The sequence below is a fragment of the Gavia stellata genome, chromosome 2, assembly GCF_030936135.1.
Source record: "Gavia stellata isolate bGavSte3 chromosome 2, bGavSte3.hap2, whole genome shotgun sequence".
NCBI classification, from domain to species: Eukaryota; Metazoa; Chordata; class Aves; order Gaviiformes; family Gaviidae; genus Gavia; species Gavia stellata.
In genome coordinates this window covers 1,393,301-1,420,060 of record NC_082595.1, presented here as the reverse complement: position 1 = coordinate 1,420,060, position 26,760 = coordinate 1,393,301, and the positions used below count along the sequence as shown (strand labels likewise).

Genomic DNA, 26,760 nt, shown 5'->3' with positions numbered 1-26,760 from the left:
CAGTTGTGCCAAATGGCACAGCATTTCTGTTTTCAACAGCACCACAGCAGCTACTGCCATGCCTCCCATTCAGCTTTGCTTCTTAGACCTCTGTACTTGGAAAGCTCAGCGTAAAATCTTATACGGTCATGTATGCAGGTTGTAGGTTCAGTCGTATCAATGACAAAAATAATGAACACTAGCTGAAGAAAAAATAATATTAAAAACAATCAAGATCCAACAATTTGCCTCTCTAGTTCCACACAGTCTTTCAACCTCTTTAAAAATTATGGGTCTGATGTGCAGCTTATCTAAATTAGCTCAATTTCTTAAGTCAATTGAAAATAGTAATGTTAGACGTCAGAATTCCTCCCTGACCATCCCAAAACTGGAAATTCAGATTTGAGCATCTCCACCTTGAAAAGAGACCGGGGCATGTGGACTGGTGCGCTTTGCACGCTGAAGCACTGCAGCTGCAAGCCCTCACAGGTGCGTAGAGCACACGAAACAGAGCTTCCCAGGCCCTGGTGACGGGAGACAGCACTCTAGGAACAGCCTTGCCATGAGATGCAAGAGCTATCTTTCTTGGCTAGCAGCAAAGCCAGTACTTTTTGCTTCTTGTCTTAAGCACCTGTTGGCAAAGCTTTACTAAAGCAGCCACTGTGAGATACCCTAGAAGTTGTAAAGGCTAATAATTAGACTGACTTTTTAAATGCATAGTATCCACGCAGTTGAGGATGCTATGGGGAAGGAGAGGCACGAGGAGATTTGAGGTGGGTAAAAGCAGTCTCTTGCCGTAGGAGGGCCGCCCTGGCCTCAACTCACTTGGCATAGGCCTTCTCCAGCAGCGCGCTCCAGAACTCGCTGCCCTCCGCTGAGTGCACGAAGAGCAGCTCCCCGTTCTTGGTGGGCAGTCTGTCGTCCACCACGACGTCCACCCACTCCCCATACTGCCAGAACTGGAAAGAGAGCACAAACACCTCGTCACCACCCCATGCTGTACACTCAGGTCACCAGGACCTCTATCTGCTAACACCGATTTCCTAGAGGAACAGCAATCCCTGTCGCAGTCAGTTTCGCCCATCCTGTACAGGGATGCACATCCTCAGCTAGATCTGCTGACGGAGGAAGGACCACAAAGACAGTCTCTGCTCCCAGCTCTTTGGTTAGCGGTCTTCTTCCTTCCACCACCATCACCCTTCTTGGATGTCTCCGTTTTTCTGCCTGGCTCTTTGACGCCCCTCAAAGTGTTCCAGGAAACACCACACGTGTAGACATGGCTACGTGCACCAGCTCCTGGCCAACAGCACTGGGGGAAAGGCTGTTTTCCACCTACCTGGAAGTGGAAAATTCCTGCATATTTATCCTGGAAGCTCTGGTCTTTGGGAACGACACGGGCTAGAATTTCTTCATTCAGGGTGAGAGAGGCAATAGCAGCCAAGAGCCAACAGTCCCCTGTTTAAAAAAAAAAAAAAAGTTCATTATTGAAACCTCGTTCTTTAGTTTTTGTACTGCATAGGGATTGTGCATTATAACCAACAATCCCCTCAGCTGCAATGAGACAGTCCCTCCCATCACTTTCCCTCTAAGGCACATCAAATGCATGTACACATATACACACCACGTCCAGGCAAGTGTCACGTTTCCTCAAGACCAAAGGAATAAAAAAAGGTAAAAGCAGGCTTTTTATGGTCTACCAGCACAGTTATCACCCATTCTGGGACTATTTGAAAGAAAACTTAATATTCAATTGAGTGTCTCCAGGTTAGGAAGCAGCGTGGGGAAAATGCGAAGAGCAGGGCCTGTGGGTACACGCAGGTACTCAGCGGTGCAGTGTCTCCTCAAAAGGCCAGTGTTTTCTCAAGCATAGGCTGTTTTCCTTTCCCTCCTCCATGTTTAATAAATGCCTGTTGACTTGCTATCCAGAGGTCTACCCTATGGATGAGCTCCCTTTAAGGTCTCTTGCCAGCCTCCTACCAAATAGGAGCTCCTTTCACTCTGGGGGCTCTTGCTAGAGGCCTCTCTGTTTCGTCCCACATCTCGCTTCTGGAGCTAGTCCCCAGAGAGTCAGGAAAGGCCTGAAGGCAGCCTCTGTTCCCCAGTGCCACACACCTCTTCACCCTTCCTGGGATGGAGCCAACATACACCGAGCCTGCACGCCAGAGTCCCGGCGTCCAGGCTGTCTGGATCGTGTTTTTCCACACCATCTCCTACCAAGCAGAGGGGAGACCACAACTGTTTAAACATTACCTCTATTTTTTGTAATTATTTTCAGAAACTAGGGTTACTCTAACAGAGCAGCTACTTTGCTGCTCAGCAGTGGGTTTTCTGCAGCCCATTAGCAAGGTGGTTAGACATTTAAAGACCCAGCTGATCCCCTGACTCCCACAACCCAACACAAAACTCATTGTTACCGCTACCAGATCTGCTGTTCCCTTGCTTTCTGAAAGCAGGGAAGTCGGTATTACACATCAGATCCCGCAGAATGGTCCTGCAGCATGTGTAGGATTGCAGGTTCAAGAAACATGAACCAGCCACAGCTGCTAGCAAGTCAGAGGCCAGCAAAGCAATGGGCTCTATACAGCCAGCGCCCTCCTATAGGAAAAGGGTGAAAAGCTCACAGGCAAGAAGCTGGGGTTCAAATGGGCGGTGGGGAGAAAGCCTCAGGGAGAAGCAGCTCTTGGGCACCCTCAAGCTCAAACCCAGCACCACACAGAGAGCGCAAGGAGGAACACAGGCAACCTGCAACTCCCTCCAGGCTGCCCATCGCTTTTCACAGCTGGTCCCCAGCAGCAGCTCTATGAGTGACGTTTGTCCCACGGCCCTTTTCACATCTCATGAAAGCTGGAAGGTGTGGAATTTCGGAATTATTTCCAAACCTGAGATGCTTTTACTATTTCATAACCTAGAGGGGAAGAACCGAACATAAAACTTTCCCTTCAGCCCTGCCTCTGGCTGCTTGTACTGTAATGGAGAAATCGTCACAGCCAAGAAATTTCTCAAACAGGAAAGTCACCTTGTCATTCTCCTGTGACAGATTATGAAGCATCGAGGACGCGCCCCCTCCCTCCTCTGTGACAGCACATCCATCTCACCCTGCAAAATGGCGACTCTTCTTACAGCCTCCTTTGGAGCACTGAGACCCTCTCCCGGGGAGCTGTGCACCTTCTGGTGCCGTGGTGCATTCAGAGGCGCTGCCAAGCACAGCAAACGTGCTTGCTGGGAAAGAGATTGGAGTCAGAAGGTACTAAGAGACTGTGACCCTTCACAGCAATTCTCCTTACAGAGGAGGACACTAAAGGGCTCTGCAAACAAACCCTTCGGTCAAAAGGCAACAACAGTACTTCAACCTCAGCTCAGCTTAGATCTGTGCTCTCCCATACACAGCCTGCCCGCACAAAGTTATTTCTGTGGGTTTTTTTGACCAAAGGAGTCTTCAGACAAACCTGACAACATGGCAAGCGCTTGGGAGAAACTGCCCCGAGATCCCTTCTGTACTGAGGATCCCTGCTTTTATTCAGTCTCCAAAACAGGTATTTACTGAACAAGACTTGGGGTTCTTCAAGTCGAAGGAACAACTCCCTTCTAGAGAACAGCCCTGGCACTTTGACTGGAGCCCCTGTGGGGTGAGGCCAAACTCATATCTTATTGTCTCCACTCCTTCCTCCGTAACTTGTTTTTCTCCCACTGGCACTCATCACACAGCAAGTTAATTCATTAACACAGACAAAAAAATCTTTCTGTTGTCTTACTGAGTTAAAGGAGGTTACAGCTTTTGACAGGGCTCTTCTGGGTCAAGAGAGCAGTGTGTTATTATGTATTTGGCAGTAGAAATATCAAATGCCAGAGACGACGTAGGAGAAGGAGATGGATGTAAATATACATGTGCGCTGGACCAGCACACACCACAGGAGAGCTGAGCATTCTCCATCAACACCCCAGTACTGCACATGATAACCCTTGGCTTCCCCCACAAATATTCTTCTTCTAGCACCCGCGAGCCACTGGCTCATAGGCGTTTAAGATCAACAAAATCCTGAAAGAAGGAAAAGAATGGGGATCTCCATTCTCCCTGCTGTGCCACCATCCCTCCGGCAGGATGAAACATTCACACCTGGGAAAGGTTAGCAAGCCTTAGTAAGACTTTTAACTTCTAACAAACAGGCAATCTCAAAGCATCCTGGACGCTGGGAACAGGCACAAAACAAGTCACAAATATATGAATTGATAGGTTAACCGGCCCAATCTCAGCACAGAGGCCAAATAACTGATAAGCCGCAGCAGAACAACCCCGGCACACATCCCACGCTCTGCAAGGCTTTTGCAGACAGACACGCACAACTCAAGAGGCAAAGCGAGTCTCTGGCATCTTAGACCTACACTAGCTAGACTAAAGGCAGCACAGGTATGCTTACCTAGACTACTAGGATGCCTTCACATGGTTAGGCAGATCCATGCTCTTACTCAGACTAAATTAGATAAACCCAGGAAGAGAGCAACTCAGCCTGCTCAGCACCGCTGCGCTAGTCCTAAGGCACAGCTGGGTAAAACCATGCAGCTCCTGGCCTCTGCCACAAAGATGCAGGCAGAGCTGAAGGCATTTTGTGCATGCTCTATCGGGTGGGTGGAAACAGCTGGAGGCACGTCCTATGCCCCATGTTCGCAGTCAGCTGTGGAGGTGTTTTTCCTCTTAATTGCTCAACCGGCAGCATAAACCAGAGTTCACGTTGCGCAGCCTTATTCGACCAGGCAAACTTGACCACTCCAAGAGACCCCCAGAGCATTTGACATTGGTGTTACTATCCTCAGAAAAACTTTGCTGATTTAAATTAGTAGCAAGTCTGGCTCAGAAAGCAGGTGTCCCACCACTCACTTTCCCAAAGAAATACTAGCCTTTCTATTCCATAAACAAGGCAGGGGCTGGGCAGGTATAGAGCAGCACAGAAAGAGTAAGTGAACAACTTGACCACAGTAGCTCAGGAAGCCTTGGTCATGAAGCTGGTCAGGCACCTAGATTAAGAAGAGCTTTTAATGCTTTAATGCATTAAAAATGCACCCTTTAATGCTCTAATACATCCTTGAGTCAGGTTTCCTCTGTAGACAAGAGGCACTGAAGTTCAAGGAGGAGAAACTCTGCCCAGAGAACCTCTAAGCCCATAAGCAGAGTTTATAAAGAATTTCCTTCACTTCCTAGCTGTCCCATCAAGGCAGACACGAAGAGACAGAAACAGCAGACTTTGTTGTAAAACCTCTCTGTTGAACTTTTTACTGGTTTCTAAGGAGAATCTGGAGTCAGACAAACACAGATCTTAACTCTGAGAACTCTGGGCAAGGTCTTCTTGAGGTTAAAAGGCAGATGCAGCATATACGGGAGACACACCACCCTATGGTTTCCACATAGTGGAAAAGTGCTCAACAGTCAGGATATCATCTCTCCCTTCCTGAACAGTCATCACTAAAAGTAGACCTGATAATTCAAAGCCTGGATGAGAACAGATCTTGTGATAATACCTGTAGTTTTAGCCTGCACTAAATAAGCCTGAGCAGGGTCTTTACCAAATAGTCTTAACTATAAGAACTGGTACTTTTGTAAAGGTCTTGACAGTGACTTTCCTTTGATAGAGAAGGAAAGTCCAAGAGAAGGCTAACAGACAGGTTACTTGTATGAAGAATTTGAAAGGAATGTTAGCAAGGCTAAGTTAATCATGGAGAATTTTTGTAAATGCACAATACAATAGGCAGAACAAGGTTATCAGAAAGGGAATATTATCAGGCTGTGAGTTTATTTATATTAACAAGAAGTACTATTTTTTCCTGTCATGCTTCCTTTTTGCTGCTATCAATGTTTTTAGTTCTATACATCCATCTCTGCATTTACCTAATCTCCAGCTATAAACAAGAACGTTACAAAAAAATGTAATTGCAAAGCAAGCATAAATAGCCATAAGGGCTTAAAATTCGCTATTCTGGAGAGCAAAGACAAGCAAAGCATCCCCATGAAGCGCCTGGAGCGAAAGGCAGCTCCTCTGGGCACTGCACAGCCCATGTAAGAATATGGGGTCAAAGGAAAAATGTACATTCAGCCCACCACAGATATGTCTCACAGCTATAGATTAACAACTACATCAATGGCTGAACGTATTTATATTAACACAATGTGACTCCAGGACGTTTTCTGGTTAGAAACACGAGGCTGTGGCCACCCACTTACAGTACGGCGGTTGCCAGCGTGGGAAAACTATGCATCTAATTTTCTATATTCATCCTACCCAATTCATTATTTTTCCATACATTTTTATTTAAGGAGGAGACACCTGTGTCTACATAGCAGACGAGAGAGACTGCACTGTGTACACCCCAGTGTTGTGATACCATGGTGACATCCCCTCCAAAGAAGGCGGTTAAGGGTGAATAAGCTTCCTCTCCACAGTGTCTTTGGTTCCTCCCCTCCGCTGCAATGAGTCACCACATCCCATGTGCTGCCGTTCGTAGCCAAATACCATCATTGACTTCAGATCTGATACTGCAAAATTAACGCTGAATACTCGCCTTTGAAAGTTTCTTCTAAAAAGCACGAAACACAGAATAAAGGAGAATCCAAAGCCCAAGGGGCAGAACTTTGGTGTCTGGAGAACCTAATGAACTGCCACCTTGGTGAGGGGACAACCTCTTCTGTGTTGATGATCAGCTATGCCTTCTATGCGTTCCAGTGTCACATAGTCCAGGTCAAAAACAATGAAACGAATTTATAGGCTGCATCTGGCCCACAGATCACAGAATGACAGGGGTTGGAAGGGACTTCTGGAGATCATCTAGTCCAACCCCCCCACCAGAGCAGGTTCAGCTAGAGCAGGTCGCACAGGAATGCGTCCAGGTGAGTTTTGAATATCTCCAGAGAAGGAGACTCCACAACCTCTCTGGGCAGCCTCTTCCAGTGCTCTGCCACCCTCAAAGTAAAGAAGTTCCTCCTCATGTTTAGATAGAACTTCCTATGATCAAGTTTGTGCCCGCTACCTCTTGTCCTGTCACAGGGCACCACTGAAAAAAGACTGTCCCCATCCTCCTGGCACCCACCCCTTAAGTATTTGAAAGCATTGATAAGATCTCCCCCTCAGTCTTCTCTTCTCCAGACTACAAAGACCCAAGTCCCTCAGCCTTTCCTCATAAGAAAGATGTCCCAGTACCCTGATCATCTTCATAGCCCTTTGCTGTACCCTCTCCAGCAGTTCCCTGTCCTTCTTGAATCAGGGAGCCCAGCACTGGACACAGCACTCCAGATGTGGCCTCACCAGGGCAGAGTAGAGGGGGAGGATAACCTCCCTCGCCCTGCTTGCCACACTCTTCTTGATGCACCCCAGGATGCCAGTGGCCTTCTTGGCCCCAAGGGCATGTTGCTGGCTCATGGCCATCCTGTTGTCCCCCAGGACTCCCAGATCAAAGACTCTTGCGCTAGAAGGAATGTCTGTACCACTGCTCATTATCCGAGCTGTTTGGTTACACATCCCCTGCCAAGAAGCCTGTTGCAGCAGTGATGGGTGTGTGGTTTTAGATGCCTCATCTGTCCCTGCAGTACTCTAAGATGTTCTGAATGGCTTAGCAACAGCAATGAAACTCCACGTGGGCACAGGTCTGTTGCTTTGTAATCAAGCCTTTTGGGTGATAAATAGCCTACAAAAGCTTCCTACGGAAAAAGGCGACACAATAAATAGTACGGGTTTCCAAGAGCACCTGGCATCTTCCAGTGCAATCTTTGTGACATCCTAAAATGTCATGGGACATCAGTGTCAGCACACAAAGTTCAAGTAAATGGAAGCTTAAGCAAATGTATTGATACAAATGCTGGTGTCAGATGAGGTAGTGGCAAAAAAAAAAAAAGCATTTGTACGGCACATCTGCTAGCCTCATTGTGTGAAAATGCAGAGATTCTCTACAGGCTCTTACTAACTCAATGGCTATACAGAGAAAAGATCAATGGCATCTAATTTTTAATCAACCACTAAACTGTCACACAATACCAAAATCCTGCCCAGATTCATAAGAAGATAGTGAGGCGAGTCATAGCAGTAGTTAGTCATGGTGAAAACAGTAATACAAACATGAACACTAACAACCTCCTAGTCAAATACTGTTTCAGGAGATAAAATAACACAAGCTGTTAAGTCAGTTCGTATCCTTTGGTGGTACCGTATAACTTCATGAGAACATCTGACTAGTCCAAAGACCATTAAGACAACAAATGCTTTCATCCATTTAAAGCAAGGTTTGGCATTAGGAACAGCAGCTCCACAACTTGAAAACTAAGTTACAAATCTTTCATTACAGTGCTCTTGCTGTCACAACATCTGCAGAAGAAAGCTAGAAGGCTGCAGAATGCAGAAAGCAACTAAGTGCCTTCAGAAACTAGCATCTCTGCAAAATGCCAGCTGCTGAAATGGCATGACAATAAACTGTCATTTCACGTTGAACTAATCCTCAGCTGTTAAGTTTCACAATAAAAAAGAGGAAAGATGTTTGGCATGTGTGTTAAGCACTGGGACAGTGGTGGGAGACATGATATCGGACAGAGAGAGAACACACGAAGGAAGCTGGTGACATGCCAAGGACTTCACTGATTATACAACGGAGCCTAGTCCATGCCACAGATGATACTGGGGGCATGAGGAGAACTAAATTCACAATCTAGGTATTTTTTATTGTCAGGGCTTTTTACACAAATTGTATCTAGTTGCTAAAGCACCAACCTGAATAACTTCTGAAAGAAAACATAAGCGCAAGACATGTGAAATAAGCTTCTCTACCAGTTAAATTTTTGGACATATATATGTATTTTGAATGCAAATAGCAGAAGTGGGACTAGAGACTAAGAAGCTGCAATATGGCTAATACTATGCTGATGAAAAGCAAACGAACAGAATTTTGTTCCTTTGCCAACCCCGCTGCAAAAGCACAACACTCGGCACGTATTAGTCATGTTTCCCTACACCGAGAGCTTTCCCTCAACCACACTATCAGTCTAATCTAAACCCCTCTCCCTACAGTTACAGAATAAATAGGAGCCTCACTGCTTCCACTTCAGCTTATTTCCCCTCACATCCCCGCAGCTGTCCTCCTCACCAGCCTCCATGCTGCCTTCTGGGAGGAGAGGCACAGAGGTGCTCGCCTAAAACCCCTTCTGGTGGGCAAGGCAGGAGATCGGGATGGCTGTGCATGCACAGCCAGGTTAAGGCACTCACTTCCCTCTGTCCCCGGGGGTGCAGCCCCCCGGGGCTTCCCCACAGCTCCTGGGGCTCCTCCGGAGTGGCTGACCCGGGGACTGCCATTGCACAAACTGAGCGGCAGCCACGGCAAAAGCAGAGGGCTCACAGGCTGGCGCATCCCTCCTGAAATACCCGTTTTATTTCCCTCGAGAGCTGGCAAGCAGCTGGGAATCCCTCTGTATAATTTGTTTTCTCCACACCGTGTCCTTCCAGGTTTCAGGGGGTCCCTCCTGCTCAGCAGCCCCACTACGCACGCAACTGCTCTTCTAAGCAGACTGCTAATGGCAGAAATTAGTCAGGCTGCTCTCAGGTACGCAGATGCAGGCGTGAAAGGAACTGGTAGTGATCAGAAAAGCCATCAGGAAACCAGACTCTGTCATCCCTGCTCGGTGCACACAGCAAGGCTATGCTCAGCGGTCAAACACTGAGAAGGTCCCTACCTGCAGCTGTCAAGGAAAGGCAAGAAGGATCTGATTTGATATGAAGAGAGGTGGTAGGATGCAAGAGGACGCATTTGCAGAGTGAGTTACAGCCTAGTATAAATCCACACGGTGCAGCCAGGGACTGTGGTGTCCCGGGGCAGCACCTGCATGGAAAACTCAGCTTTCTGCCTCCGCCTTACCTAAGGCCCCTTGGCAGATGTCTGTGCGAGTGGCTCCACCGGCTACGAACTGGGGGCTGGAACACAGCTCCTGGGAAGGAAACAAGCCTTGCGTTACATGTATCCACAGGTAAGGGAGGGAACAAGGTCCCACTCACAGCAAATTTAAACAAGCGATTGACCACAGCAGGAAAACACCACGGAGATGGCGCAGGACAGGAATGAGCGCAGGCACCAGACACGCTAAGCGGGGTGCGAAGGGGTGACCAAAGCTCATGGGCAGCCATCTTGCTTCCCAGTATGTGCCAGGAGGTCCGCCGCGTTTCTACACACGTGCACGCACCGCTCCGCTATTACCTCCCCGCCACCGACCACCTCAGGCTCCTTCAGAAAAGCCTGGGCACCCCGGAGTGCCTCTGACCCGATGGCTCCCCGGAGTGCCTCTGACCCGATGGCTCCCCTGGCCAGACCGGGCTGCTTCGGCAGCTCGTGAAGGAAACCTCCGCGCGGCGGTCAGCCCATCTCTCTGCTGAGGGAAAGAGTTACCCAAAGCCGCAGCCCCGAGCGCTACCCGAAGCAAGCGGTCCCGCATCCTACCGTGGGTCTGCGCCAGACGACGCCCTGCGTCTTGTAGGAGCTGGGCCCCAGCTCCCGGTAGCCGAGGGCGGCGGGGCCGGCGGGGAAGGAGGGGTCCTGGAAGAGCCGCCCCTCCCGCAGGCACTCCTGCCGCAGCGCCCCGAAGTCCTGGCCCAGGTAGGGGACGGCGCGGCCGTGCCGCCCCGCGCCCGCCGCCGCCGCCCGCTCCTTCGCCACAGCCGCCGCCATTCCCGCCATCGCCCCGCCGCTGCCGCCGCCCCGCCCCGGCCCGGCCCGGCCCCGCCCGGCCCGCTCTGACAGCCCCCGCCGCGGGTGCTCAGCCTCCGCACCGGGAGTCCCCGCACCCGCTCCGAGTCAGGGCTGGAGGGACTTCCCCCCCACCCCCGGGCTCCGTCGCTGCTCCCCGCGGCCCCGAAGGGAAGGCCGTCTCCCGCAAAGCCGGCGCCTCGTCGGCCCCGCTCCGGGGCCAGCCCGGGCTGCCGTGTTGCCACACGTATTCGGCATTTAAAAACCCCAACATTTCCTGCATAAAACTCAGAAGCATCCGTGGCCCAGTCTGGAAGCTTAGAAAAAAGGCAAAGGCGGGGAAAAAACTAACACGGCTCAAAAACTAATGTGGTACCTATGTACCCTGTATCGTCGTGGCTTGATGGGCGTGGTGGTGTGTGGTGTGGGTGGGTGGTTGTGTGGTGTGGGGTTTTTTTATTTTATTTTATTTTTTATTTTTATTTTTTGTAATGGTTGGACTTGATGATCTTACAGGTCTTTTCCAACCCTAGTGATTCCGTGATTCTGTGATTCTGTCATCCTGTTACAATTTTGAACGCTGCACACAGCAGAAATCATTTGCTGGTGGTAACCAAAGCGTGTGTTGCTGTCACTGCTGGCACGCACCCATCCACACCCCCCATGTATCCCAAACTGCCGGCAGCGAGTTCCCCCCAAACACGACCTCCGCCGTGCCGTGGGGGAAAAGGAGTGCCTCCGTTTCGGCCATGTGCTGCTGTCAAGGATGGCTGAAATGCGGCTGCTGGCACCCGCGTAGTACGGCAACCCTCCAAGGAAGAATTCAAACCATTTGTTTCATATTTTAGGTCTGACTCAGGACGTGCTGGGCGCCAGGCAGCATTCCCCGGGCCGCGGCGCAGAGGCTGATAGCCCTTAGTGCTGCACCCACCGCCTGCGCTGGCTGCCCAGCTGCCTCGGAAGGAGAGGCACCTCCTTTTGTGGGTCATGTCCCAAGCCCTGGATGCACTAAACACTTGTTTGGAGCCATCCTATCCAACTAAAATGAACATTATTGTTTGAAAAATGTCTGAAGAACCATAAAATAGCCAGCTGTACCATCTGCTGGGATACGGTGGGAAGTTTTCCTTGAAAATCACAAATCAGAAGTTTTTCTTCATTGCTGATATATGGTATCTTGATGTCCCATGAGATACTGTCCATTGCTTGGTGGCTTTGGACTTCAATCACTTACGATTCCTCTGCTGATACTCAGGACAGGTCCTACTTACACAGCCACACAGAAAACCATTGCTATTCAATAGGAAAACAAGGTAAGCATCGCCCATTCAATTCACAGCATAGCAGAGGAGGCCCCCAAATTCTTTTTGAAGTTAGATATGAGAGCGGTGTGAGCCGCACCAGCCAGCAACACCTGCATAGATCATGGCCATCCAAGGGAGCGGTCCTGATGCTGCCTGCGAGGTTGTCCAAACCTGGCCAGGCACAGACCGCCTTCGCTCTGCTTTGAAGGTGTCGGTTCTTCCTTGCAGGTCAGAGGGGCTCTCTTAATGAAGAGAATAATGGTATTTTTAGCTGAATATTGGGGCACGTGGGAAATCAGTCACACAGGGAGAACTGGAAGCGGATCAAGTAATGTTATGTGCCGTAAGTGCTCTCTGAACAGAGCCGGTACGTGCTGTGTGCACTCAATTACCAGTAGACCATTAGCCAAGGTCTCCAGCATAGCAGGACACAGTATGACGCCGGAGGATGGTTTTGCTTGACTGTTTCAATTCATTAAGCACTGCTGAATTATTTCACAGGCCAGAAGGCCATCTACTGAACCAGGAGACTAAGAGACAACAGCACCTCACCACCTCAGAGTTTAACTAACAGCGAGCCATGTTGCATCCTAAGGTGACAGATCTGGGAGCTGTAAAGCTGCTCAAAAGGCGTTTGTTTGGCTCCACGCAGTGGTTCAAATCTGTACAGCTGCCACAGATCAGACTTCTCTGATTTTTCAAGAGTCACAGTAAAAGGAAACCAGTGTCGGTTTAAAGCAGAGGTTTTCACTGGCCCACAAAACTGGTTTTGGTTTGTGAACTCCTCTATCCACTTTCCAGTAGATGCAGAAGTTTAAGCTGGGTTGAAGTTTGTCTCAAAATCACTTTGCTTTACTTAGTCTTCTCCCCTGTGATGATATTCTTCTTCCCTCCCTCCTCCTGTGATGATATTCACAGACCACTCTAGGGTCTTCTGGAAGCGTGCCGACAGCCTCCGCTTGGACAATGATCAAGACGACCAAGAGTGTACAAGCATGTTATATGGCCGCGCTGTGCAGTCAGAGTTACCAGAGTTTTCTTAGAGTCTCTGCGGTGGGATTGGGGTTGAGACAGAGCCAAACAGAAAAGAGGAGGGACAGAAGGGAGCAAAGGCAGAAGGAAATTGAGCCAGCAAGGATTCAGGTAGGCAGTGGGAGAGGTACCTGGGGCAACGCAGAGAAGAGGTATATTTGCCACCATGGCTTGTTAGACTAGTCCCAAAAATATAGGGGCTGTACTGTCCCGGGTGGTTTGACGATAGACAAGGATATGTTGGTGTAGCACAGGATTTCACTTATTATATGGGAAGTTGGCCGTACCGGCAGCCATCTGAACAGCCAGGCCACAAAGTCCTCTGCAGCCAGGTAAGTCGACGAGTCAGCTGTTTTCAGCCCAGCAGCAGATGTGGGTGTGAGTCCACAGTTGGAGGGAAAGAAGTTCTTTTGAGCACTACACGAGCCAGTCCCTTGGTATTCTACATACTCACACAACATGCCAGTTTTCTTTAAAGAAAGGGTTGATTTCCACTTGACTGTGAGACCCGTGCAATGCTCCTAGGTAAAAGAGCAGCCCCAACAATAGTTACTCACTAGTGTCCCCCTAAAACCAGGCAACTTTAGAAAGAAAAAGAAATTTGACTTTTTTGTAAGCTCTCTGCACACCTGCAGCTCTTCAAAAAAGTCACTAGCTCTCACATTTTGCAAGTAAAGTGGTTTCAGCTGTTGCTGGTTGCTGATAAGGAGCATCCAGCTGCCTCTCACAGCCTGGAGTCCCAGGCAGGGTGGGCTTTCCTTCCCTATGCCCACACCCGGCAGTTGGGAGCTGCTCCGTGCTGCTCTGCTTCACAGCATCCCTCTCTCTTGCTCATCTGCCCCCTACTATATGCAGATATTGGGGGGACAAAGGGGAGCAACTTGCCAACCACCCAGGACTGGGGAAACGGGGCTGTGCACCCGCTGGGCTCCTGCTCTCCTCCCCAAGAGCTGCCCTGTCCTTACCAGGATGAAGGGGGCTTCCCGGAGGAGGAGGCTTGCAGCAGCAGCGTTGGTGTTTCACAACGAAGGGAATTGCTTTCCCCTCTGGAGCTGGGATCCAGGGAGGGACTGAGGTTTCCTCATCAGCACAAGACTGGCTGCAGCCCCAGCCAAGGCAGTGCCAGGGAGGCCTGGGTCATCTTGTGAAACACAGCTGCCCTTCCCGGCCCCTTAAGATGCTGAAACACTGCCCCTGGATCAGCCCGGTTGTGTCGTGGAGCTTCGCACCTGGGGTGCAGGCGTTACTGCTGCACCACATCATCTTCCTCCTTCTCCTCCTGAGGCACCGACGATTTCCTGGCTTTTATGAAACGAATGAGCAGGATCACTGCTAATTTCAAGATGTGTTTCCCTATAGGGAACCCACTAGGCTGCAGCTTGTAGCAACTCCTCCCTCCAGAAACATTTAGGTGAAATATTGCAACCTCGAGAAGAATAGTCTTGTAGACAAACATTTAGGACCTTTCATAGCTCACAGTAGTCTGCCTAGTAATAGTCACTCCGTTTTCACAGTAATAGGGTGGGTAGGAGCCCATACATCTAGAACAGGAGAAGGCAAGCTCTCTAAATCAAGCTAATCCCTTTTCACGCTGCAGGGTCTACAATACAGCTAAGCGGCTTTAATTCTCATTAGCAAAGTGCTGCAGTACAGGACAGCCATTTCATTTCCCTCTAATACACTACAGCAAAAAAACATATCTAGAGCTGCTAGATAATTGACAGTTATTTTCTTCTAAAGATTGCCACAGATATGAAACAGTTTTGATTTCATGGAATTTGCAGATTCTTCTTTGAAACCAAGATGATGCACTTTCCTGATTTATTTGGTTCTTCCCCATTTCTCTCACCCTCCTGCTATCATCAAGGGGGGGGTGGGGGCAGGAAAAGCCAAGCAAAAACATGCAAATCCCACAAGGAACAGAAATCAGAATAATTTTTGTTTTTTTTTTCTGGTTCCTGTTTCCCTAAGGGTTAATGCCCCTTCAGCAGCAGTTTTTGAGAGTCATGCGGAACCTAAAAACTCTTTCCCCCATAACTGTCAGCTGTTACTGTAGTCAACTATACAATCAGCATCTTTTCCTCTTCTTTATATCCTCTAGATGGTGCTTGTGTATAACTTTCCATACAAAATAAATCATTCTGCCGCTAATCAAGCTTGGAAATGGATTTGGAGTGCTGTGCTACAGGTCACTAGGAGCAGAGGTTTGTGGTGGACACACTGGGTGGTTACCTGGTCCAAGCCTCCGCTGGAGAAAATGGTTGTCCTCAGCCTCTTCCCAAATGTGAGATACAGGACAGAAACAAATCTTACAGCACACTTTATTGGAATTTATGAGGATTAAAATCTGATTGTATTTCCTTTATATCGCACCTTAACATGCTGGTGATGCACAAGGGTTCACCCCTTCTGTGCCCACTCGTGTCTAGTGGCAACTGGAGTTACAGAGCACACAGCCTATCAAGTGTACGTCTAAAAAAAGGACACAGGAAACAAAAGATTCCTGAGCAAAATGGCATTTCCCAAATGCTGGAGCACTGTACTTTTCCATGAACAACATTGCCAAAGCTTGCAGCTTACAGCAAGCACAGCAAGATGGAAGTGTGCCTCTGGGCCACAGGAACAGAGGAAATATCAGCGTAAGAGGCTGGTGCAGGGAGGGAAAGGAGCAGGTATTCCGCCTTATGAGCAGAGAAAGTGGGTACCTCCGAACGGGTCTATTTGTCAGGAAAAAAACAAATCGATCCTGGAAAGAAAAAACCCTGCCCTCAACCCTTTATTATTACACTCTCCATTCTGATTCAGTACACCTCCAAGTACTGAAATGTAACAGAGATGAAATTCTGCCCACTCTTTTACTCAATTTCAACAGTATTAATTTAATTTTGCGATAACCAGTATAGTAATTCCCTCAGCCCAGCCTTCTCTACCTGTGCCCACCTGGTACCAACCAAGTCATTTCGTTTCCTCTTTTGCATTCACGCTCTTCAAATATTTGCAGACAAGCAAGCTGGCTAGCCTCTGTTTGGACTCCTTATCTCAACAGGTTTCAGTCCTTAAAAATTCCCTCTTCTCTTCCCCACACCTTCTGTCTAAACTTACCAAGGAGTAGTCATCAAACATGCTCTTTGGCAAACAAAATTACCGTGTACCCAGCTCTTAGCCGGACACGCAGGGGGCTTTGCTGGGGAAACCTGGTCATTAAATAGGACGACAGCAGAGAGCAGCTGTGCTCCGTGGAAAATTGCTCCTGCTTCAGTTCTTGAACCTACAGACATTAGCAGCCACCATGCCAGGGAGGTGTGCACCCCCGTGTCAGTACAAAATGGGCAGAAACTTGGAGTTTTTCTGCTACAAGAACAGGAACCGCTATTTTTTAAGGTCTAAAAAGCCTTCTGCACCCAAGGCTTTCCTTATATTTTTTGCTTGTAAATATTTGCTATTCCGCAAGCACCACCAAAAGACTGTAAATATGATGCCTGACTTTTCACTAGGTGAGATAAGACCCTGTTTTTATAGATGGGGAAGGTGCAGTGACTGTTGCCCAAGGTCACACTGGAGGTGGGGAGCAGGCGTTACCAGTTTACCTCCTATCTGGTGATATAATTTTCCCCTTTTGGCCTGGGTCGTGCTCCTGGATTGTATCCTTGCCCTCTGCAGGTCTTATGGCCAAGTGGCCATCTCTAGCTCTGCCAAGTTCGCACCTTTTATTATTAATAAATTAACTCATAAAGTCATACTGTTTTGCGATACCAAATAGAATTTAAAAAAAAAAAAATCACTTAAGCAAGAAGTGCGTTCAACCTTTCAACCTTTTCCTGACTTTAGAACTCATTGACATCTCCATAGCCATGGAGTAGCTATCTGGCTCCAGGTTCTGTGGTTGCTCAACCTTCCAACAGTATAGAGCCTGATCTCAGAAGGAAGGAAAGGAGTTTTAAAGCATCTTCATCTGGATTTTTAAAGCACTGGTCCTCAAGCCTGACTTTCAGCACACTGAACGCACACAATCACTTTACATGTGTAAACAGGCGTGTCTGCAAAAACACGGGTTTCCCTTGCTCCTCGTTAAAAGTGTATGTTAAAAAGGGGCAGGGACTTCACATGCTTTTAAGCAAATAACGGGGGAGTAGCACAAGGCAGTGCCCACAGTCCCAGCCGCGCCGGCTGCGGCCCCTGCCAGCTCCCTGCCCGTGTCTCTTGGGTACATATTTGCACTTCTGGTGCCTCCTCCCTCCAGGGTTGTTGGAGCGTGTAGGGCAGCCCCCGGCTCCACCTGAGCCTGCTACCTGCCTATATTCACCTCCTCTTGCCCAGGAGGCAAGGAGAGAGCTGTGCTGCGCCCCGGGAGCGTGGGCAGGCATGGCTACGGTTGTGGCGAGGCTCTGCCAAGAAAGAGCGGCCGCGGACGGCCTTGGATCCAACAGGAATGCCATCAAGTATTTGAAGCAGGACTACGAAGCCCTGAAGCAGCAGTGCCTGCAGGCTGACACCCTCTTCAAGGATGAGGAGTTCCCAGCCTGTCCTTCCGCGCTGGGCTACCAGGACCTGGGACCGTACTCCTTCAAAACCCGGGGGATAATCTGGAAGCGCCCCACGGTAAGAGTGCTTTATAACTGCCTGTTTTACTGGGTTCAGATCTAATCAAAGCCCACCCGAACATCCATGCTAAATCAGCAGTGAGCCCGAATGTCTGCTATTCCTGTATGTTTTTTTTTTTCTTCTATCTTGCTTTACCTCCATGGTTAGCAGAAGCAAGGTTGAAAAGGGGGTAGGAGGAAGAAATCAACATCTTCTAAGCCCTTCCTAAAGCAAGAATCCTATAAGTGCTTCATTGGAACGGGCTTCCTCCCTGACCATCCCAGCTCCACGGAGCTACAGGTCCAGGGTACAATCCAGAGTTAGATGCAAACGCCCCACGTGTATCCAGACAGAGTGCAAGGCACCTCAGAAGCCATCGACCGTCAGTTGTAACAGTACCCACACCATGGTCTTGCCGCTGTGCGCCCCAGGAAATCAGGCTAATACTTAAATAAAATCCTCTGCCTTGCTTCAAGCTACCTATAACAGTTAAAGAGTGACTGACTGGAACTGTTATTACCCAAATACACATATCCTATAAATGGCCTTTCATTTTAAAAAAGTAATTTTCATCAGGAAAGATTAGATGCTGAATTTTTTTTAAACCACAAAATCAGGGTTTCAGAGATTTTTCTGCACTTTCAGTTTTCAGTCATTTGTTTCTGTCCCTACTTTGCTCCTTCTTTGTTGTTTTGCCTCTCTTTGCAACATCAACGATTGAAAAACAGGGAATGGAAGGAAAAAAACCCGAACATCTTACTTTCCTCTGATGAGGGAAAGGAGAATGAGAGAAGAAGGGAAAATTTCAAGGCTTAGATTTTTTTTTTTTTCTCCTGAAAAGTGAGAAACAGAAACTTGCAGGTTTAATAACTCCCAAGTTTCTACCCTGGCCACCCCATTTGTCCATCAGCACTTCACTCTGGCACCTGGATGTTTCAACAACCGTGGAAGCATCTCTTAGCTTTGCCTGCCCTAGGAGAAGATCAGCCTTAAAAAACTCATTAAATTATACTTTGGTTCCTCATGCGAGAACAACATGGTGCCCGTTGCGGGCAGAGACAGAGTCACAAGTGTAGCGTGGTCAGGAATGACTGAGGGCTGAGATTGAGCAGGGTTAGATGTCACAGCCCTGCCCGCCAGAGACCTGCCCGTGTGGGACCCCTCTGCCCTCCCGGCACTCAGCAGGGACACGAGTGGTTTAGGGACACTTAATCCACAAGTACCGGGACCCACTGGCTTATCCCTATGCATGGAGCAGAGCCCAGCCCCTGCTGCAAGGTGACACAACCCCTCTGCTTCGCTCTCCTGTGGAGGGACCTGGATCTGACCTACTTTTACAGGTTGTGGATGGCTCCTGTCAGAGGTCACAGTCCCGCTCATTTCTCGGACTTTTTCAACCGGCCAACAGGTTTCCATCTCTGCAAACTCTGCAAACTCTGCCCACGATTGCAGGCTGATGGGATCGCTGTTCACTTACCTGCCTGCATCCCAAACAGTGGACCCAGTGGACGATCTGGAGAAGACCTGCCGGAGAAATGCCCCCTGCAAAACAAATATCCACTGCTAAGGTCATCTCCCCCCGGCTGTGACTGCTGGTTTGCAGCCGGTGAGTGTTAGACACTCTGCCATCACAGACTTATCTTCTGGTTTGAACTGGGGGTTTCTAGAAAGAGAGAAGGTGGGAATGCAGTTGTGGAAAAGGAGTATGTGGCACTTGGCAGGGGCGCAGAAAGGACAGGTTCCTGGGTGAGTAATAAATCATATGCAGCTGAGTGCCACCAGGTGCACCGATTTGGAGGGAGGAGAGAAAAACCAACACAAACCCTTTTCTGTGGGGTACGCAACCTACTCCTGACTCCTACCCACCGACAGCTGACCAGCTGGATTACCACAGAAGCAAAAAGGATGTAGCTGAGATCACACCTACTGCAAGAGGAGATTCACAAACTGGCTCTTCATCACTCACACACAAGAAGTCCAGGGTTGTCCCTGCCTCCATGGCTCAGTGACACAGGGATGCTCAGAGCTGACAACCGCCACTGTCTGGGAGAGCCAGCGACTGCCTAAGCCTTCCTCAACCCTGCTCACCAAGCTAGACTTCCTATAAACTGCCCCTTGCTGCCATCCAGAAGCTGATGGAAAATGCCCGGGAGAAAGAGAAGGCTTTTCACAGAATCACAGAATCACTAAGGTTGGAAAAGACCTGTAAGATCATCAAGTCCAACCATCACCCCAACCCCACCATGCCCATTAAACCATGTCCCACAATGCCACGTCCACACGTTCCTTGAATACCTCCAGGGATGGTGACTCCACCACTTCCCTGGGCAGTTTATTCCAGCGTCTCACCACTCTCTCAGTAAAGAAATTTATTAATATTGTCTAGAAATTTATTAATATTGTCTCTAGAGAGACAATATTAACTTCCCAATATAGGGCATGAACTGTTGGAGGGCTCAGAGTTGGGATAGGAGGGACAGTCATTGCCATAACCTACTTGGCTGGCCCCAAAGGGCCGGGAAGAAAGCGGGGGGGTCACTAATAAAGGCGTTTGCATGGTTGGCCTCCCAGGAAGCGGGGTTGGGGTGGGGGAACCTCCTCCATGCTGGTGGCAGGAGAAGCTCAACACAGCTCCAGGGCCAGAGCCAGCAGTGACCGCCACAAACTCATTTGCGCTGCTTTAAGCCCAAACCACAGCAAGATAAAATAAGATGTAAACGCCAAGGCTAAATTTTCACCTCTGCCCGCACAGTAGCAAAAATTCTCACAGGTAGCATTGACAGTCTCAAGTAGCAAAGGGCTTCAGGATTTGCCTCCAAAAAATACACACAATGTTCTGACACCAGCTTAATCAGACAGAGGCCAAAGGATATATTTTTTAAGAAATATTGAAAGTGTTTAATATTTTTTGAACATTGAAACAATGAACAAGAAACGGGAATTTTTCAGACGAGGAAGGGTGATGCACACTTTGCAAATGTGTCTTTTCAGGAGATATGTGCCAACCCTCAGTTTATAATTGGAGGAGCTACTCGAACAGATGTCTGCCAAGGAGAGCTGGGTACGTACAATGCTTCTGATTTTTGCTTTGGAAGAAAAAAAAAATGAAGCGTCGTTTAAAAATTCCTCATATGCAGACCATTTTATTGGCTATCTCCCAGACGTAGTATGGAGAGAGGCAGATACCCAAGAATGGGACTCACACACCAGCATTGCTGCCTGAGACAGGGTGTATATGGATTTGTAAGAGGTATGTCAAGTGTGGGAGACACCAAACTGTCTCTTGGAGGTAGGAAGCTAATTATCCCTTTGTGGAGCAGAAGACTGGCTTGCTTTTCACCTCTTGAGACAGAGCTGGACACCAACCTAATCATGAGAGCACTTGCCCTGAAGCAAGAGACTGGGCTTCATGCCCATCCCAGCAAGAGTGGCCCAAAGGCTCAGGGGGCAAGGGGCACTGGGGAAGTTTCACTCAGCAGCCTAGTCATTAGGGTTTTTTATTTGGGAGGCAGAACAAGTTCCAGCCACAGTTTCACACAAGACAAATACTCAATAACCAAGTTGCAGAGCAGGAACTGGTTTAGTACAGGGGCTGGGGCTATGATGTGGCACTATCCCAAGTGGGATGGCCCATCTGCTTGCAGGCATGCGTTAGAAACAACGACCGCATCATAAAAAAATGAACAGAGCACGTAAACGTTGTAATACCATCCACAACAAGCAGATTGTTCAAAGCCCTTCATGCTCAATGCTCCTTCTGCTTGCACGGTGTTTGGTGCAGAGCTGTGAGCAGGGAGAGGAGCGACCAGGCACCCGCCGCACTGTGCAAACACAGCCAAAAAAGGCAGCGTTGCTCAGCTCCCCGAATTAGGGGCTTACGCTGATGAGATGTCTCTCAGACAGCACTCATCCTTTCCTGGAGATCCATCATAGCAAAAGTTTCTTACCCATTTTTTTGCAGCGGTTGCCATTGTCTAAACAGAGCTCCTATGCAAGCAGCCAGAAGCTGTAAGGGGGTTTCATTCTCCCTTCGAATAGCTGCTGCAGCAGCCTTCTTCCCTGCCTGCCTTGCTGATGAGATCCAGCTCCAGAAGACAGCAGCAGCAACCTCTCCTGACTACGCGCAGCGGCGAGAAGGCTGAAACTCTTGTAATGAGAATTTGATAGATTAGACACAGAGAGATCAGCCTTTCTCCCTCCTGCGCTGCTTACCGCAGTACTCCTGACCTTACTGGTCTTCTAGCCCATCCATTGTGCAAATGAGATTCAAACAATTTCTGCAAGTCATTGGCAATAAATAATACCAATGCTGGTCCTGTAAACACAGCACCATTAAAGCAATTGCTAAAAAATTCCTTGGTGTGTGGGCCTGTGCTCCAAATGCTAAAAATAAGATGCCAAATCATATACTCGCTCCAGGATATTTATTCGGTGGATGCTGGAACAGAGTATGGGGAAATCACTTACGGTATTTTAGGAGAATGGTTCAGATAAGTAATAAAAGCGACATTTCTTGTCACCTCCAATTTGGGAAGTTTCTATAATAGCATAAAAGAATAAAGATCATATGCCTGAAGTAAACCCTCATTTTCCTTGACAGTTTATAAGCTAAAGGACTGAAGAATGTTATCTGCTCTTAAACTAGAAGAGGTCAATGCATTATTTGTGTTAAGCCTAGAAACTGAATGCAAATATCCTGAGCCCCTTTTTATTTCTGCCACCTCCTGAATGTCTCTGTGGAGTCTCAGTCCTTTGTGCTAAAGAGGCTTTCATTAGAGATCCGTGCCAAAATCCATCAAATAGTGGTAACAACAGAACAGGACCCCAAACCCTCTTGTGAGTCTGGGGACGGTGCCTGGCTCCGGACTTTCCCAAGCCAGCCTTCGGTGAGCGGTACCCCAAGTGCTAGTCCTGAAAGCTACCCCTAAACCCAGAAGAAAAGCCCCAAAATCTGATTCTGCTTTTGTTAGGAGCTTCCTTTTCTCTCTCTCTCGAAAGAAAGATAAAATAATCAAAGATAATCCAATTTGTTTCTGCAAAGCTGCTTACAATCGCTTCTGCACACGCTGACCCTTCACAAAAATAAACTTGGGAATAGAGGCATGGGAATTCCCTTTTAGCATTCAGGTATTTGCTTTACACCTCTGAGACATACTATGCTTTTTGGAATTTGATTGAATACCTTGAATATCAAAGTCCTTGTTACTAAAGCCCTCATGTAAAACACTTCTCTTGAAACAGACCCTGGTTACATATTTACCTGAGCCACGTATGTGACCTGTTAACACATCCTTTAAGGAAATAGAGCCTATTTTTAATAATCTTCTCCGACATGTTTCGTTTCTTTTAAAAACAACACTGCAGGTCTGGGTTTATATGAACAAAAGGAACAAAAAAACCCAGAGTTAGTCTCACTCCATTAAACTTATTTCTTTGACAACAGCATAAGCTAGATGAATATCAGCTTGGGAAGTTTGATGGGAACTTGAAAGACTTGAAATATTTTAAATGTTCTTTGAACCATATCTTTTTGATAGCCTAGTAACAACTTGAAATGCAGTCACACAGTCTTAATAATTAAAGGTGGCTATGAAGTTTCCTTGCAGCTATCTGAAGAAGTTAACCCCAGAATTGTTTGCAGAAAGTCTTAAGAAGCAAGTAGCATAAATTTAATTTAAAGAATATAAAACATTCTCAAACCCTCTCAGTTTAACATCAGCTTTCCAGATCTGCATTGTTTATATTCGTGGGGCACCTTTGGTTCCGAAGGCGCAGAGGGTACTCCAGGCACCGCGGTTCCCTTGGCCTGGGCCGTCGGCTGGAGAAGTCCCCTGAAGCCAAAGCAGACGCAGCAGTTCACACCAGCTGAGGAGCCCACCCCACGCGTGCTTTGTGTGCCTGTTGTCTTACGGGCAGATTGGAGAACAAACCAAACACTGCAGCTCTGAGAGAGATCTGAGACCTGTTGAGGGAGCCTTTGGAGCTCCTGTAGGCAGGAGAGTGCTTAATAGTACTGGGTTTCACTTATTTTGCTATAGACATTAATGTATGGCCCTTCTGATGTTCAGTCCCATGGGCCCAAGGGTATTGGATAGCCTTGTTCTAGCAGATCTATCCCCATCATCTCAAAAAATACATTCACTGACAACTCTGAGACCCCGAAGAGAAGAAAGCCTGTTCCTTGGCTGGGTGCTCCTTTGCCTTTCTGTACACAGCTGCAGAGCTGAATTCACTTCCACAGAAAAATTTAGGAAGCCTTCTTTAGCAATCTCAAGGCAGGAACACCCTCCGCTGACAGAAAGGATATAGCTGGCGGGTCAGTGCTTCCTTGCTGGCTGGTAGGATGCCTCAGGTACTACGAGCTCTGAAGAAGGGCTTCCAGCAGAGACTAAAGCTGAGAGTCAAATTTGCTTGACAAACCGGGAAGCAAGAGCCACAGCATTGTGTTTGGATGCCTTCTGCACACCAGGCGTTGCTGAAACAGCAACAAGCCAAAGTACAGTCAGGACAGAAATGCCTCTGTACTGCCCAGTTAGATCTTGGAACCAGACACTTGGACTTTCGGCTTAAACTCTCCATCACTAGGTCAATGAAGAATTTAGATGCTCTGCGTCTAGACACTTTGATGGCAGCTAAACAGAAACTGAGCACAGCTCTGTAGCAACTGCAACTAATCAAATTTCTCATTTATTTCATGGCCTCTGCGAATGCAGCGTGCTTGGGTAAACATCATCAGTACAGAGGAGTCGCTCAGCTCCCAGGTCACCAAGGATTCGGTATTCTCTGCAGCAATTCAATTATCTCTGTAAACTGGGAGGTGCCTGCGTGGCACTGAGAACATGAGCCATCTCAGTACATCTGTGAGCAGCGAGTGATTTTATTTCAAGCGCACTAACAGTCAAAGTAATTCTCCACAATCGTGTATATTTTGATATATACGCACACACACACAGAACTAGGCACAGCTAGGCTTCATGTTTACCCTTGCCACCACAAGGTCAGAGTTGCTTATTTCAAATTAGAAAAAAAAAATAAAATACAAGAATTGCACTTTACCAACATTACAAATGACTTCAGATCCAGGAATCAAGCTGGCTTCTTTTTAGCACATTCAGCAGCAGCGGTAAACACTGTAATTGGCACTTGTCTGAAACTTTTGTTCATGAAATATGAGACTGAGCAGAAAGCAGCATATGTGCCTGTAGGTGATTTAGCCTTGCAGGGCTAATGCTGAGAAGATTTTTTTTTTAATTTATTTTTATAAGCTAAAAGGGTACAACTTCAAACACGTATAGTGAGTACAAACGCTTTTTGATATTGTCATTTTTCTGACTATAACTGTATTGGAAATACATTCTAATTAAATATTTAATTCATTGGCCAATTGGCCTCATTTTCTCTCCCTCCAAAAATTTACTTGTTAGGCAGGGAATCAAATAGTTTCCTCGCAGTTTGAAAGATGACTTATAACCTGCAGCTGAATCAGGACAAGTTTGAGTGGTCCTACATAAGCTGCCTTTCTAGGGAGCTTGTGCTGTTGCACTATCCTGTAGGCACAAACAAAACTCTGAAATTTGCTGCTGGCAAAATGATGGTGAACTTTGAAAAAAGGAACATGTACTGTCAACTTCTACTTTTTTAGAACTAGTAATATATTATCCAGTAGGGCTGAGAAACCTTATTAACAGGCCAGGATCCCATTGTGGTGTACAAGAAGGTAAGAGGCAACCTGTGCAGTTTAGGCTCCATCCTGGAAGCTCCTTGGTACAGACAGATTCCTGCATCCTCTTTAATTTGTCTTAAAGCCAATATCTCAGGAACCTGAAGGTAATGCATCACTTGTATATAAAGACGGCCCCGAGCAATCTGCATCTAGGCACCCCATACAAACCTTCTTTTTTATCAAGTTGCTGCACAGCAGCCAATTCCCAGCTGGTTCCTTTCAGAGGGCACGGTTGGTATTTGTTCAACCACAAGCTTAGCCAAAGATATTAGACCCCCAAGTAAGGTTTAGAGATAGGATTCTGCATTGCTCAAGGCAGGCGTAGTTATTTTTAAGGCCAAGTTCACCACTGTGATTCTTCCAACACAATTCTTTCCACGCGTGCTTGGAGCAGCCTTGCCCCTAATGCTTCCCCGGGAGGTTAGATTGCACGGTGTGTTTGCGGGAGGCAGAAGCGCCAATGCCAATGTCATTCACTCTCCCAGATGCTAAGAAGTTAATTCATACCGTAAGATAGCTATAAAGGATTTCACGCTGCATTTGGCATCTTATGGGGCTGAGATTCTGCAATTGTTTAGTTCAGAGTCAGGGAAGTAAATAACATATTTAAGAAAACCTCTTTCATTTCACTGATTCTTCTGCCTAATTGTGCATCAAACATACACCATCCTCAGCAAAGCCCAGAGTAGTTTCCCCTTCACTGGCTGTAAAAACCTAGCCTGGACCAGGAAGGATAAACCCTTCCAGATGTTGCATATCTGGAAAGCACCAACTCATCACTGCTGCAGACCTTCTCTGGTCTCACCAGGGGTGGAGGGACACAACAGGGACACCAGGACCCCCATCCTGCCACCTCCTCAGAGTCTTCTGTGCTTCACAGCATGCCAGGAGCAGCCAGGGCAGCAATAACATCTGGGGTAGTTGAAAAAATGAGGGCTTCAGTTCTAACTTCACAAGGCTTTTCATCTTCTTCCTCTGAAGAGCCATTCCACAGACTTATCACCATTAGTTCTACCTCTCCAAGCAAAAGCAGAAATTATAACAGTATAAGGCATACACCTGTACCAAGGAAAGCCTCAAAGCGATAGATACAAGGCAGATCTGAGTGTTCTCAGTCTCATGTTTTCCTGCATCCACATTTTCTTGGGAAAGGAGGTTCTTAAAGCCTTTTTTCCCCACCTTGTGCTCTCCCAATTTTGCTTTTTTATACATAGGTACCTAAGGCTGGGAGGAACCTTCCAGGCCAGTGAGTTGAGCCCTCTCCCACAGAATGTGAAACAATTTATAAAATAATAAGGTTGAAGATGAGCTTGAGAAAGTTTTTGCTCACAGTTGTTCTGGAGGCTGAGGCTTTCGGACTCTCTTTTCTATACGCACAACAGCAACTTTTTCCTATTTCCAGTTTAAACATCTCACAACCCTTTTATTTTAATTTATCTT

At 47.7% G+C, this 26,760-nt stretch overlaps 2 protein-coding genes across 3 annotated transcripts in view; one reads left to right on the top strand and one right to left on the bottom strand.

Annotated features, from left to right (window-relative positions):
- LOC104255472 (calpain-2 catalytic subunit) overlaps nucleotides 1-10,671 on the bottom strand; it is a 28,393-nt gene extending 17,722 nt beyond the window's left edge. For both annotated transcript variants that reach the window (XM_059835585.1, XM_059835586.1), the window contains exons 1-4: nucleotides 10,435-10,671; nucleotides 9,859-9,928; nucleotides 1,316-1,434; nucleotides 805-938 (exon numbers count right to left, since the gene is read on the bottom strand). In XM_059835585.1, coding sequence (XP_059691568.1) covers nucleotides 805-938; nucleotides 1,316-1,434; nucleotides 9,859-9,928; nucleotides 10,435-10,671 — 560 coding nt within the window. The remainder of the gene's footprint in view (nucleotides 1-804; nucleotides 939-1,315; nucleotides 1,435-9,858; nucleotides 9,929-10,434) is intronic.
- Nucleotides 10,672-17,378: 6,707 nt separating this feature from the next.
- CAPN8 (calpain 8) overlaps nucleotides 17,379-26,760 on the top strand; it is a 30,635-nt gene continuing 21,253 nt past the window's right edge. The window contains exons 1-2 of the mRNA XM_009810964.2: nucleotides 17,379-17,615; nucleotides 20,589-20,658. Of these exons, the coding sequence (XP_009809266.2) occupies nucleotides 17,379-17,615; nucleotides 20,589-20,658 (307 nt within the window). The remainder of the gene's footprint in view (nucleotides 17,616-20,588; nucleotides 20,659-26,760) is intronic.